This window comes from Oryzias latipes, chromosome 7 (genome assembly GCF_002234675.1).
Source record: "Oryzias latipes chromosome 7, ASM223467v1".
NCBI classification, from domain to species: domain Eukaryota; kingdom Metazoa; phylum Chordata; class Actinopteri; order Beloniformes; family Adrianichthyidae; genus Oryzias; species Oryzias latipes.
The window spans coordinates 21,225,978-21,240,484 of record NC_019865.2 but is presented as its reverse complement, the minus strand read 5'-3'; the positions used below and the strand labels follow the sequence as shown (position 1 = coordinate 21,240,484).

Genomic DNA, 14,507 nt, shown 5'->3' with positions numbered 1-14,507 from the left:
CTGGCGCACTGACAAAAGTTTACCTGAATCGTTTTTACTGAAAAAAACTCTAGGGCTGTCTGCCTAGATTTTAATAAATTAGTTGCTGAACTATATGTTTTAAACATTTGCTGCCACTCTAGAACATATCAGGGGTGATGCACAACAGAAAAAAGGAAACTCCTTCATGCCTCTCTGTAGGACAAGACTTCTTAACATGAGCCAGTTGTGCGATTACACCGCTGTGACTCAATTTTTACACATTTGGATTTGGTCCTGACTCACTTATTGGTTTCTGTTTTGGGTGAAAGTTTGGGCATCGGTTTGATCAAGGAAACTGGATTGGAGGGACATTTGTATGTTAACTTCTACAGATTGAGTGCTCAGTATTATATCCCAAACTATTTACAACCATGTTTTTGGTCAACTTTGCTGATCTTGTGAAATTTGATTCACCGTCTTGTGCAAGAAAAATGTTTTTAATTTTTCATTTGCAGGTGACTTCAGTACTTTCACTTAACCGCTCAGGTTTCTTCAGTCAGTATGTGGAGGGAATTTACTCCACATTAGAGTTGAATTTAGAAAGCAACAGAGCGCAAAGCCCCTAGAATTTGAACTGAATGAATTAGATAAATTCTGTATTAATATGAACTAGGTTAACTGCTGATCAGCTGTCCCTGAGAGAGAAATAAGACCCGCTTTAGCGAGATAATCTCTCATCAGCTGTGAAGTGGTTCAGGAAATGAGCAGCTTGCAGCAAATGAGCCATAGTAAAAGAATGAAGCTGAGCTACTACTTTGAAATTGATCCAAAGAAGACTCGTGCAGTCTACAAGATGTGTTTCCAAGAAGCGTTGGGAGTGTCGCGGCTCAGGCTGGAAATCCAATGACACGTTGAGAAGCAGGTTTAAAACATTCAAGGTATGTTTTGAAAGCATAGCTTAAGCTCAACCCTCTAACAAGAGTTTAACGAATGCATACTGAAGGATGCAAACAAAATGTGGCCTTACGTTTGAAGACAAATACGACATATGTAAAACATTTCAATGATTTCTTTTGAACTAATTGTTTTGGGGGAAACTGGTGTCCGTCTATCATTTAATGTACTTGGTGTTTTGAAACGGCAAAGACCATATTGAAGAAAGCATGCAGAAAATTCTAGTTTCTGATTTGATGTTTCCTTGTTTGTTTGATTTTTCCAGGATTACGTCCCCTTAAATAAACATTAATATTTCTCCAATAAAAGTGAAGACCTACAAATGGCGTCTTTTTGTCTGTTCCTGCTGTACGTGTTTTCATGAAGTGAGGCTGGTGAAAGTGTCAGAGCTGTGACGGTGGGATGGACCAGGAAGTTCCCGGCTGCTAAAAGGCTGTCAAGAATGCAGCTTGTAGAGCTTCACAAGTGGATCAAGAGCCAATATGATTGTGTGTTTGTGTTAATGAAAGATTCCCATTGCAGAAAGAGTGAGGATGTGAATCACAGTCAGCATGGGACTGTGTTTTTTTTTTTTTCTATCAGCAACATGGTAGAGCCTTTTGGTATGAATATTTAGTGTTTCGCTTTTGGAATTGGTTTGGCAATATCGTCAGGCGTGGCATCAACTTGAGATATAATCTCAAGTATGTTTGAAGGTTGGCTTGGCTTGCCTGCAAGAGTCACACGGTCCGTGACTTAACCTCAGACAGCAGAAGACTCAGAATAACTGAAAGGAAAGGATGTTTTTTTAGTGAAATCCGCACAAACTACATCCAATATTATTTTGGAAGTGGCACACCTTTTTCATATCAAATAAACCAAATTTACTAAAAACTTATTTGTGGTTTTGTTTCCCAGTTTTCTTAAGATTGCATCCACAAGGGGGCAAACTATAAGGCTTTTATGTGCTGGTCCCAAGTCCGGGTGATTGCAGAGGGTTGTGTCAGGGAGGTCAAAGAAGGAAGGAGTTTCCTCTACTTGAGCAATATTATATACTTTTCCCCCACATATTTTCCAGCAATATGTTCGAAACTCACTTTCCACTGCAAGTCTGCAGAGATCAGGCTAACACTCGGTGCCTCGTCTGCCGTCCAGACACCATTTGGGCTCTGAACTGCACGGACACATGAAGCAGTCTGGATCACAGTGCACTGCAGCAGCAGCTGGTGTGAGTTGGCGGATTTGATCCGTGAATGATTTGATTGTTTCCCCCTTCAGATTGGCCTTCTGAAAGAATGAGGCCACTCTTGTACAGGGTTTTTACGCTCTTACTCCGCTTTAAAGCCTGGAATTAACATCATTTTTTTTTTAAGAATACAATAATTATTGCTGCAGGCCATTTTGTACTCTGAGCTTTATACAATCTATGTGAGTAGAGGCGTTAAGAAAAATAACACCAAATGTCACAAAAAGGTGTGATAAATTGATTAGAAATCGTAGGAGACGTGTACTGTAGGAATTTTTTCGCTGATAATAAGTTAACAATCATTGGCGTCCTCATGACATGCAGAGGAGAAACTATTCCAGCTTTCCTGTCCTGCTGTGACTTCAGCAGCAAAGTCCCACCTACTGCTGTGCTTTCAAGCACACAACCAGAAAGACCTACTGTGTCTACACATGAATTTTGTATGATCGAGGAACAGGAGGCAGGGGAGATCACATTGTACTTTACAGCACATGCTTGCCCATTCATGTTTTATTGTCTACTTTTGTTCTTTAAACTTTTTTTGTTGATCATTCTCTGGTTTATCAGAATCCACCCATCTGTTTCAGTTCTAATTAAACGGTTGGACGTAGTAAATCTGTTGGCTGGTCTTTAGGAAGGACTCTCCGGAGACTCGCTCTGTGGCACCGTCGCAGAAAAACAGAGGGTCTTACATAAATGATGAGATGCAGATACCAGCTGTGATATGGCCGCATTTAAAGTCTTACGCAACAAACTTTTTGCTTGATTATCCCGGTTTTCACTAAACCTAATATCTGGTTTTGATCAAAGTCTTGTTTTGCACTTTCCTTTCCTTGGAGGTTTCTCTGAACGTTGCATACCAATTTTGTTTCATTGTTTATTTAGGATTCAGTTTTTTTTTGTTTGTTTTTTGCAAACTGAATGTCAATTAAAGTTTGAAAATATTAAGAACTTAAGATTAAAGAATGGGTTTCCAACCACTTTTATAAGTCAGAATTAAGATGTTTAATGTTTTGACTTTGCGGTTTAAAGAACATTTTTTGGCAGAATTGCAAAAGAAATGCTTTACATAATAATCTTATTGACAGCTAATCTGTTGGGATTTAAATTGAAATATTAAGGACTTTCTGCAGTTTAGCTAAATGCACTAAAAACGTGACACTGATTTTAGGAGAAAAAGAAAGCAGACATGTTGCTGATTTAAAATCATGTCAGGAAGATGAAGTAACTTTTAATGACAATTTCTGACACAAATATATTTAAGTGACTTTAGGCCAAAGCCAATTTTCAACCAAAAAAAAGGTTTACTAAATTATTCTTAATGCAATTAAGACTTTGCTAGAGAAAGATAATTGGAACACAAAGACGGAAAAATATAGAGTTGCAAAATTAATTCAAGCAAGTAAAGTACAGGGAGACTCAGACATATCAAAGAAAAAAAAAATTCTTCCTGAACACAGAAGAAGGTATTGGTGGCCTAGAAAATAATCATTTGGTAGCAACTGTGTAAAAAACAAGGCACAATGTACAAGGTTATAGGTTAAAAGGTTAAAAGTCATATGTTAAAAAAAACTCTTGAGCGACTCATAGGCAAGTAGTTTCTTTTACATGTTTGAAGAAGATATTTATAACTACAGGGTATGAGTTAGGGTATAAAATTATTTCGTGCTTCACAAATGTATTATGGAAATTTAAACCTAGTTACAGTGGGATTTAAATATAAATCAGGTTTAAAAAAATCAAAAGACACTACTTCAAATTGGATTAGAATCAATTTGAACAAAATCTGTATACATTTAGACCTACCGACCAAAGAAAGTATAAGCGCAGGGACACAGAAAAAGCATTTCTACATTTTTAGAAAGACTAGTGAATCAATCATAGTCTCAAGGAAATGTGTCAAATAAGGTTTAATCCATGAGCAGTAAAACTGCTCAAAAAGTGGCGTACAATTCAGATCAAGTAGTAGAGGTTTTTTTCTGTTGAATGAGTCGAGCAAAGGTCATTAGTGTCCACAAAAGAGAGAAAAATAATTGCCTGTAATTCTATCCTCATAAATCCAAATCCACACTTAGGGATCCATCCAAGTACCAGGGAAACATTTGAATCCACAGAACAAAAATGCTGCAGAAAAGGAAACCATTTTTATGAAACAGAGAGAAAAAGGTTTCAAGTCATTCAACCTAAAAACAGTTTTAAAACAGCAACAAACTGACAAAGGTCTGACAGATTTAAACTTTAAATGACTTCTTACCATCAATGTAAATATTGCTAATCATTTAACACTAGGAAATTATTATTCGTATCCAACGAAGACCAATAAAGTATGTTACATTTGTGAACAAGTCAGACACAGTGGTAAAGACGTGTTCATCCATTGTTTGTAGTCTTAAAGATTTTAGGATGTACTGTTGGGGCAGAAATCCAGAGGTCCCAGATGATTATTTCAGAATAAAAGCATGAAACTAGGTTTTTGGTTCCATTAAGATGTTTTGCCATTCAAATTGTAGTCATCTGTGATTCAGATCAATTAAAATACTACTATTACACATGATGTGCTAGAATTTACAGTTAAGTGACCATTTCTAGCACCTTTTGACATTCAGAGGCATTTATGGGGTTCAGCCCTTGTCTTTTATTGACTTCCTTGAAAAATCAGCATTTCTGCAAGACACCAGCCACTAAAAAGCTTTATGTAATGAACCTTTTTTTGGGGGTAATTTTGCAAATATCTGAAATTACCTGCACTCACGCAAATGTAAAAAATTATGTTGAATGTCATTTTCTACCACTAAAGCATCTTAAACACCCACTTTAATGATGATAAGAGTTGATGCATTGTCATGGCAACCACGCTTTTCATCCTAACAACCGCCTCTCCGCCCACAAAAGTCCCACGGCAACCGTCACCAAGCAACCCCCTCCCTCTCCTCAGTTTTTTCTATTTAAGGAGCCGAAGAGGAGGAATTGGAAAGAATGCTGTTCAGATTGCACTTTTCTGAGGGATGCAATTGAAAGCAACAGGTTCTTGCCTTTAATTAATCTATTGAAAATTTGAAAGAAAAGTGTGTTTTTAACACTGTGAATATGGATGTTCTTCTGACCTATGTTCAGAATCGGCTTTTATTTCTGTGTTATGGAAGTTATGCAACCAAACTGCACCGTCCACTGCTCTGTTTTTAGACTCAACAATAATTGAGCCTGAGTCATGCTTGAAGGCACAGGATGTCATGCAAGCGGACCCGGCATTGTTCAGTGTGTTCTCCTCTGCCCACTGCAAAGATTCCTCGTCTTGGTACAAGACTGGAGTGACTGTAGCATTAGTATTTCAACAATGCCGTTTGCAAGATGAGAATTTCAATGAATTAAACCACTTCTGTCAACCTCAAAAAGACATTTCCTTCTGCCCTTTTTTGTGTGTATTTGTTTTTGCAAACACAAACGCAGGAAGGCTCTGCAGTCTAGCGGAACTGTGTCAACCCAGGTTGAAGGAAGGATGCTGGATCTCCCACTTAAACACAAACTTAGATGTAAACAAAACTTTTTTAATCCGTAGTTTAGTAAGTTTTAGAGAGCTGAACTCATTCTAAATGTTAGGGCCCACACTTGTAAACACATCCAACCCCAAAACCGAACTCCCTTCCTCACTGTGGGACGGGCTACCTCTGACTGGACGGGGTGGGGCTGGGACAAGGAGGAAATGTAAGCAGGAACATGTGACTGCAGTTCCCTCAAACACACTGATTAACCCGGGTGGACTGTTTTCTGGCTGAAATGGAAAACCGTAGGATTTCTGGACTCGAATGCTGTTGGATTTAGCGACAATCATCACTGATGTGGCTCCACAAAGGATACATTTGGTTGAAAAGTTTACCTTCTTGCTGCTGTAGCTTTGCAGAGGACATTTAAATGCATGTTATATTTCTAACTCTGGGAGGAGACCATCCTGTTTTTAAGGAATTTGTTACCTCTGAACTATTTGATATTTTCCTGCAATAATGCTGTGACAATGGAATGGAATGATTGCGAACTTCTTGGAATGTTTTATTGCTGACGTGTGCGTCAGATAAAGTTGACACAGCAGTGAAGAAGCAGCAGTTGTCTTTGGAAAACATTAACCAAGCTCTCTAAAGTATTGGATAGATATGTATGTTCAAATACTAGCATATTAAAGATTATGTAGGCCAAAATAATCAGACTTAAAGCTTTGATTTAAGTCAACCATGGCATCCACCAAGAAATGGTTAGTTTCACGTCGCTCTAAATTTTACAAGTAAGTTATATTACAGTTTTTAATTCATTCACCACATCAGGCTATTCTTATATGTCTGCTCTTTGTTTTGAATGTTTACTGTTCTTTCTTGAATGTTTGGACTCAAAACAAGATGTCCTGCTCTTAATTTCTCAAGAGTTGAGGGGGAATCCCAGGGTCAAGAGGCAGGCGCCCACAAAGACAGCTCTTTTGGCCAGACGGCTTACCATCGGGGTGCAGAACGTTACGGTGACAGCAGCAGCAGTGCTCCAATTGGCTCCAGAACCCCCACCTCCAGCTCAGCCACCTTGGCCTGGGCACTACGGACTCGCCACCAACCTGCAAGTCTGGCCCTCCGCAAGCAAGAAGAAGAGGAGAACAAGAGGTGCAAGGCTCTTTCTGACAGCTATGAGCTCTCAACGGATCTGCAGGATAAGAAGGTCACTAATTATTTTTTATTAGTAATGATGTCAAAAAGACTTAACCAATTAGATACTTGAAATTACCTGAGCTTCTCGTTGCTGTTTGTGCAGGTGGAAATGCTGGAGCGAAAGTATGGCGGATCCTTCGTAAGTCGCAGAGCAGCTAAGACCATTCAGACAGCCTTCAGGCAGTATCGCATGAACAAGAACTTTGAGCGACTTCGAAGTTCTGCATCAGAGAGTCGTATGACGAGGCGGATCATCCTCTCCAACATGAGACTGCAGTATTCCTTTGACGAGCGGCAGCCACAGCAGCAGGCAACGCAGACAAACTTCACCCACAGCGTGGCCATAGGGCCTCCTCATTCGCCTGATCCGGACCGCCCAGGAGACTATACACATCTGGAGGACTCCTTCTCAAAACAGGTGATTACAGAGAATTTAAGCAGAAAAAAACAAAATTGAACCAATCTAGACTCCTAATTAGTTAGAGTTTCTATCTATTTTAAGTCCTGCTGTTGACCAGCTGTTGGCCTAAAAAATTAAACAGCCTCCTTGTTTCTACCAGGTCAAGTCTTTAGCTGACTCCATAGATGACGCCCTTACCTGCCGGGCAGGCTGCGATGACTCTCAGGAAGGCAGCAGGGAGGGTGGAGGGATTAGCGAAGACTTTGGAGAGTGCATGTGGAGCAGCAGCAGCAACCCCTCCTCCCAGAGAGGTCTGGGAGAGAGGGGCCGGGGAGCTGGAGGAGGGCTCAGCATGCATGGGGACAGCACAGCAACCTCGTACAGTGACGTGACCCTGTACATGGATGACGGTATGCCCTCCTCTCCTCTGTCACTGGACCGGGCACCGAGCAGCACTGACACGGAGTACTGGGGCCCGGGAGGCGGCGTGGGAGGCCGCGAGGACAGCCGAGACACCGAGGGAGGCGGCAGCAGTAACAGTCGGCGCAGCACGCCGTGCACAGAGTGCAGAGATTATCGACAAAGGGGCGCACATCTGCCTCTTCTTACAATTGAGCCACCTAGTGACAGCTCAGTAGACATGAGTGACCGCTCCGACCGGGGCTCCTTGAGCAGACAGCTGGTCTATGAACAGGAACCTGGTGTAGGTTCAGGCTCCCCTCAGGGAACGCTGAAACACTCCCCCAACACAGGCACCCGGCCCTCCTCCACCACAGCTGCCCAGGGCCAGACGAGGGTTCCTGGGAGGCCCCTACCCACGCATATCCCCCACCAAGTAGCAGCTCACCACCACCATCACCACCACCCAATCCATCACCATCAGTACCCGGACACACCTTCATCCTCCTCTTCCCCGCAGCAGCCTCCCACCACCCCTTTGTCTTCGTCCTCTTCTACAGCTCTGCCGCCTGGCGGTCTGGAGCAGCCGTGCTGCTCTGACGGAGACAACGATTCACTAAACTCCACCACCAATTCCAACGAGACAGTCAACTGCAGCTCAGGCTCCTCGTCTCAGGACAGCCTGCGGGAGCCACTGCCTCCTTTAGGCAAGCAGACCTACCAGAGAGAGAGTCGCCATAGCTGGGACTCGCCGCCCTTTAACAGTGATGTCGTACAGAGACGCCAGTACCGCATCGGCCTCAATCTCTTCAACAAGTATGGTTCTAATAATCACACATGTACACTATTTCTATAAAAAGGAGTTACCTTTTTTTAATCAGAGAGGAAGATTACATGAATTCTTTTTATTTTTAGGAAGCCAGAGAAGGGGATCCAGTACTTGATAGAGAGGGGTTTCGTCTCAGACACTCCAGTTGGGATCGCTCGTTTTATCCTGGAGAGGAAAGGTTTGAGCAGACAGATGATTGGAGAATTTCTGGGAAACCGGCAGAAACAATTCAACAAAGATGTTTTAGAGTGAGTATTCATGAATAGACTGCTGCATAAGACCAGAAATTAATTTAAAGTACCTAAAAGCTCAAGATATATGATACGAAATGCTTCAAACTAAGAGTGGTGTGCATGGACATAATAATTCAGACTGACCTACAGGAAAAAGACTCCTGTGTGACTGTCACTCTGTGTGTTTTAGCTGCGTTTTGGATGAGATGGACTTTTCTGGTATGGATATCGATGATGCTCTGAGGAAATTTCAGGCCCAAATTAGAGTTCAGGGAGAAGCCCAGAAAGTAGAGAGGCTCATTGAAGCATTCAGGTTTGTATCAGATATTTCACCAAATGTCTGTATCTTTTTACTGCTATTTTCAAAATAAAACGTTTGCTGTTTTTTGTCTTTAGTCAGAGGTATTGTGTGTGCAATCCCACCCTGGTTCGGCAGTTTCAGAATCCAGACACCATCTTCATCTTGGCTTTCGCCATCATTCTCCTCAACACCGACATGTACAGCCCCAATGTCAAGGCTGAGCGGAAAATGAAACTAGAAGATTTCATCAAGAATTTGAGAGGTGCAGAAAAGATGGATTTTTGAACACGCTTGATGTTTTACACTGTAGGTTTCCAGAATTCATTAAATCGGTAAAAATTAATCATGTTTTTTTTTTCTCCATTGGTTTCAACAAAGGAGTTGACAACGGTCAGGACATACCTAGAGACCTGTTGGTTGGAATTTACCAGCGAATTCAGAAATGGGAGTTGCGGACCAACGATGACCATGTGTCTCAAGTGCAAGCGGTGGAAAGGGTCATTGTGGGTAAAAAACCTGTGAGTTCTACATCTGAGTGAGCCATCAAATGAGGCTCAGTAATGTGTGTTTACGGCATTTCTCTGTGTCGTTTATCCATGTAGGTGCTGTCCCTTCCCCATCGGAGGCTGGTGTGTTGCTGTCAACTCTACGAGGTCCCTGACCCTAACAGACCTCAGAGGACAGGAGTGCACCAACGAGAGGTCTTCCTCTTCAATGACCTGCTAGTGGTAAGACTCAGTTTTGTTACTGTGAAAGATTGCCTCCAGCAACCCTTATGATCCTCCACAGGATAAAGCAAGAATAAATGACGGACGGAGGATAACTCTGCTTCTGTTATGCACCAGGTGACTAAAATCTTTCAGAAGAAGAAAACTTCAGTGACATACAGCTTCAGACAATCTTTTCCTTTGGTGGAGATGCAAGTGCACATGTTCCAGAACTCATGTAAGAAATAACTCTCCTTTGGCGCCTCTCATTTATTTTCAGTGGTCTTACCTGATTTATTTCACACATTGTTTGCATTTGTAGACTACCCTCATGGCATCCGCCTGACCTCAGCCAGCTTGGGAGGAGAGAGGAAAGTTCTTATTGTCTTTATGGCACCCAGTCAGCAAGACCGCACTCGTTTTGTTAGTGACCTCAGGGAGAGTATTGCTGAAGTACAAGAGATGGAGAAATATCGAGTGGAATGTAAGTACGCCATCTGCTGGACATTCCTAAAAAAATCGTCCTTTTTTTTCACACTGTCCGGGTTTTTTCTTTTTTTTTGAATATTCCCCGGCCTCCTGTTTGAATTTACAGCTGAGCTGGAGAAACAGAAAGGTGTGATGCGGCCCGGCTTGTTGACTGGGAGCATGGTTGGAGGAGGTGCAGGTGTGAAGAGCGATGTTGTGAATGGCACCTTGGGAAGAACAAGTTTTGATGACAACTGCTCAGTGGGTGAGGGTCTCAAACGCACGGCACTCAGCTCATCTCTCAGGGACTTATCGGAGACAGGTGAGAAATTTTCACCTCATAAGATGGGGAGGGTTCATTCCCATTTCCTTACTGTATGATAGAGTAAATCGCACTGGAAAAACTTGATTTTCTTCCTGTTTGCATCTTTTTCTTTCTGGAAAAAAACAACTATTTTTCACACTTTGCTAACCTGATTCTTCCTGGTGGGGTGCAGGGAAGCGTGGTCGCAGGAACAGTGTTGGGTCTTTGGACAGTACCATGGAAGTAAGTCTCTATATTAGGTTAGGTTTAGGCAGAATCTCAGATCCACTCTTTGGCCCCACCAATTTGCTTATGATGAATTGAAATGAATGGCTCTCTGCAGAAACTATGCTATCCTAAAAATTGACACAGGATTTTTTATTTTGCCTAAAAATTGCATAATCATAATGAAAAGACCACTGGAAACATTTTTAAAATAGATCAAAAGATGATCGGAATGGGACTTTAAGGTGGTGTTGAGCCCCTACCTTTAACAATTCCTTTTCCTCCAACATATAGAGACATCCTGAGGCATGGATGTGCAAACTAAGGGATAGGGCTAAGGAGTAGAAGTGAGATTCAACCTTAGAAAAATAACTTCTGAAAACTTGCTTTTCCCCTCACCGGTGTCTTTCCTCGTGCGTGCGTATGTATGGATCCCTGCATCCTGCAATAGGATTCTTTCCATGGCTGCATGACTTTACAGTTGCCCAAGCATGTTTTTTGAGATGATCCAAGCAGGACGAGTCAGTCCTAAAGGTTTTTATCCTAAAGTCTGATGATACTTAATCTTCCCAGGGTTCCATCATTAGCAGCCCACAGCCTCACCAGCGCTACCCAATGTCAAGTGTCCTTCCTGGATGCTATGGGACAGAAGACTACCGGCCTCATCGCCCCATCCTGAGCCCCGGGACGGGGGTGGGGGGTGGGCCGGGGCAGAAACATACCACTGCTGGGACAGGAGTTGGGGGAGTCTCAAACAGTGTAGAGAGAACAGGAGCGGGGAGCGGCTCTGGGGGGAACAGCAGCACCAACAACAGCGGTTCCTTCCTGGGCTCACTCTTCGGCAGCAAACGTGCCAAACCACCAGGGCCCCTTATTCCACCGGGGCCACTCTACCCCGCGCCTGTACCCCCACCGAATACTGGCGGACCCCCACCTCTCTCCCCTTCATCTCTATGCCAGTTGGAGGGGGGGTCCTCCAAGATCCAGGCACTTCACGCACAATTCTGTCACGTGGGCAACGTACAGCCCCCACCACCTTACTACCATCACCATCGCTACCACGTCCAAGCTGTCCACCCACCTCTGCAAGGTGTGCCCCCCCTCACCTTACAGAGAGGTTCTCTACCATGTCGACCACAGCTAGGCCCAGCGCACGTCCAGCACCCGCAGCTGGCCCATCTCTCCCAGCTCTCCCAGCATGGGCCTCCGGTTCGTTACACCAACATGGTGGTAGGATGTCCCCCCCCCCTTTCTCCTCTCTCCCAACATTCGCAGAACCAACAGTTCGCCATGTACCACGCACAGCCCACACACTCAGTAAGAGGGAGCGGCGGCCCTGGTATCAAACCCCCTCTAACCTTGTCCCTCTCCCACCCCCACCCCCACGCACACTCCCAAACCCACCCCGGACACGCGCGCACACCACACCCGGTCAGCCACTCTACGCACCAAGCACACTTCATATTCGGCACTCTGCCCCACAATCTGCCGTCCGCCTCCGTCAGTGCGCATCACGCAGCCTCCGCCGCCCCGTATCTGCCCCAGTACCCTCCTCTCTCTTCCATCCCCCCTCCCCCACCACACTCCCCTTTACCCCCCCCTTCGTCCCCCCTTACCCCTCTTACACCTCTCTCCCCTCTCCCCCCCCAGCACCCCGGGCAGCCTCAGCAGGGGCCGCCGGCGACGGGGGCTGGAGCAACCGGTACAGGGGGCAGCTCCAAATCCAAACCTATCAACCGGATAAGCACCGTGGTGTGAACAGGGCGTGGGCCCCCAGGGTCTACAGGTCAGACGATAGGGTGGAGGCGGTGGGACGATCCAGGGCTCGAACCAAGTGTTCCAGGACAGAAAGTTACAGCAGCAGCGCAAGCGAAAAAAAGAAGCGCAGCCTGCTTCGCCTGTGTTACTTTCACCTGCGCTTCCCGCATATGTAAGCGGACTTTTACGGGCATGTGCACACATGAAGATGTCGCAGATTCTGCCACACACAATCAAGAAAGTCTATAGCCATATAACTTTAGATGAAACCTGAATCCTTATCCAGGCTTTTGGCCTCAGTTTTGTTTTGAAGCCTAGAGTTTATTTATGAGACTTTCCACATGTACAGCACAGAGATGTGATTGCGCGGCAGCGTTTGCTGAAAAAGCGATTCACGCGTTTTAACCTGGATGTAAATAAAGACCGAACTATCAGATGTGTTCCAGCAAAGCATTGATTTAAAACTACAAGGAAGTTGCGAAAGAAAAAAAAAGTCCCTCGACTTTGCAATAATTTTACTTGGCTTCTTGATGTCTCCATACTTGCAGATTGCCCTTTGCTGAAAGACTTTTTTTTTTTTTAAAGATATGTTGCTCTCTGTTAAACCTGTTAAACCAGTGCATGGTTTTCCTACCAGTCTTTTTCGCTTTAGGGTCTTCTACATCTCTAACGAAATCTCCAAGCTTTATGATGCTTTCCGTGTGGGCCACTGAAATCCATGACACAAACAATAATATCTTTTTGAATGTTTCTAAAGCTTCTTGCTGTTTTATTGATATTACGATATACCTGCTATGAGTATAATGAATATTGTCCAATAATTGTTTTGATCAGTGATTAACTATATCAGCAGATGTTTGTACACGGTTATAGAAAGTAAACGCAGATTGATTCAGTTTGCCATATCTGCTGGAGGGTATTCTGACATGTGAGTTGTGAACAATCTTCATAAAACCATAGATTCCATGCAGTTTTTTAATGAATGGCATTATTGACTATTGAAAACAATTGAAGCTTAGTTTTGTTCCAATAAATCTAAACTTTTAAGTTCGACCAGTATTTAAAAAATACTTAAACATGGTTGTGAAAATTGGATGACTGAAACGTGCGGGACATCCCAGCCCATTTCCTCACAGACCACAGGTTTAGTCATTGTGTGTTTCTTTATGTTTTGAAAGAAGCATGGTTTTTCCATGCAGTTCTGTGATTTTTGCACATGTGATGTCTTAAGTCAGTTACGGCCTTCCTCTTAATTATTTGGCAACTGATATTTTTGGAATTCTCTCAAACCTGAGGACATCTTTAGTTTTTGCTTTGCTTTTTCTTAAAAATGAGGCCTCCTTTCTTTGTTTTCTCTTTATTTTACGCTCATGGGCCTCTTCAAGCATTATCCCCTTTGCTGTTTCAGTTTTTATTCATGAGTGACCACAGACTGAGTTTGCCTCCAATGCCATTAATAGCGAGAGAATCCAACAGTGTGATCTGATGGGGCAGAAAGAAGTGAAGATTTCTATGAAATGAGCTGCTGAAAAGATGGTTTTAAATGATCAAAGGGGAATTTAATGTGGGGTTTTTTTCTGGAAAAGTAACAGATGGTAAATGAAACTTTTACAACTATTGGTTAGATATACTTTTTATTGTGTCATTTTTAAATATTCTTGCATGAATATATCTGCACCTAATGAATAGATTGTACTGTATAAACCTGAATGTACATATTCAACTATACATAGGATTCTAATAAAGATTTGGAGGAACTCCTCCTACTCTGTATTCAGGTGTGTGCATGTGATTGCCACTGGGAATGCACACTTAAAGCAAAGAGAAGTCAGCCAAAAGGAATATTGACCTCTTTTTTTCTTATTTATTCAGATGAGAGATGCAAGAATGAATAACAGTTATAAAAATGTAAGCCTGAAAAATGTTGATATGTGAGTGCACTTCAAAATATTATTTCTTTTTTTTTCTTTGTGTATGTATTACGTGTACCTAAAGAATAGAAAATTGAGATGTGAATATTTATTGCTTCTTATAAATTAAAGAGTCCTTGCAGTGAAGTGA

At 42.9% G+C, this 14,507-nt stretch overlaps 1 protein-coding gene across 4 annotated transcripts in view; it reads left to right on the top strand.

Annotated features, from left to right (window-relative positions):
• Positions 1–14,507, top strand: part of iqsec2 (IQ motif and Sec7 domain 2) — a 33,240-nt gene extending 18,733 nt beyond the window's left edge. The window contains exons 1-14 of one of the 4 annotated variants that reach the window (XM_023956800.1): positions 5,873–6,413; positions 6,550–6,832; positions 6,926–7,240; positions 7,383–8,437; positions 8,537–8,698; positions 8,874–8,996; positions 9,080–9,246; positions 9,363–9,502; positions 9,587–9,712; positions 9,830–9,929; positions 10,014–10,175; positions 10,287–10,481; positions 10,657–10,706; positions 11,262–14,507. In XM_023956800.1, the coding sequence (XP_023812568.1) occupies positions 6,364–6,413; positions 6,550–6,832; positions 6,926–7,240; positions 7,383–8,437; positions 8,537–8,698; positions 8,874–8,996; positions 9,080–9,246; positions 9,363–9,502; positions 9,587–9,712; positions 9,830–9,929; positions 10,014–10,175; positions 10,287–10,481; positions 10,657–10,706; positions 11,262–12,446 (4,113 nt within the window). In that variant the 5' untranslated portion in view covers positions 5,873–6,363 and the 3' untranslated portion in view covers positions 12,447–14,507. Of the gene's footprint in view, positions 1–5,872; positions 6,414–6,549; positions 6,833–6,925; positions 7,241–7,382; positions 8,438–8,536; positions 8,699–8,873; positions 8,997–9,079; positions 9,247–9,362; positions 9,503–9,586; positions 9,713–9,829; positions 9,930–10,013; positions 10,176–10,286; positions 10,482–10,656; positions 10,707–11,261 lie in introns of those variants that run through there. The other 3 variants (XM_023956799.1, XM_023956798.1, XM_023956801.1) reach the window with 3 other exon arrangements.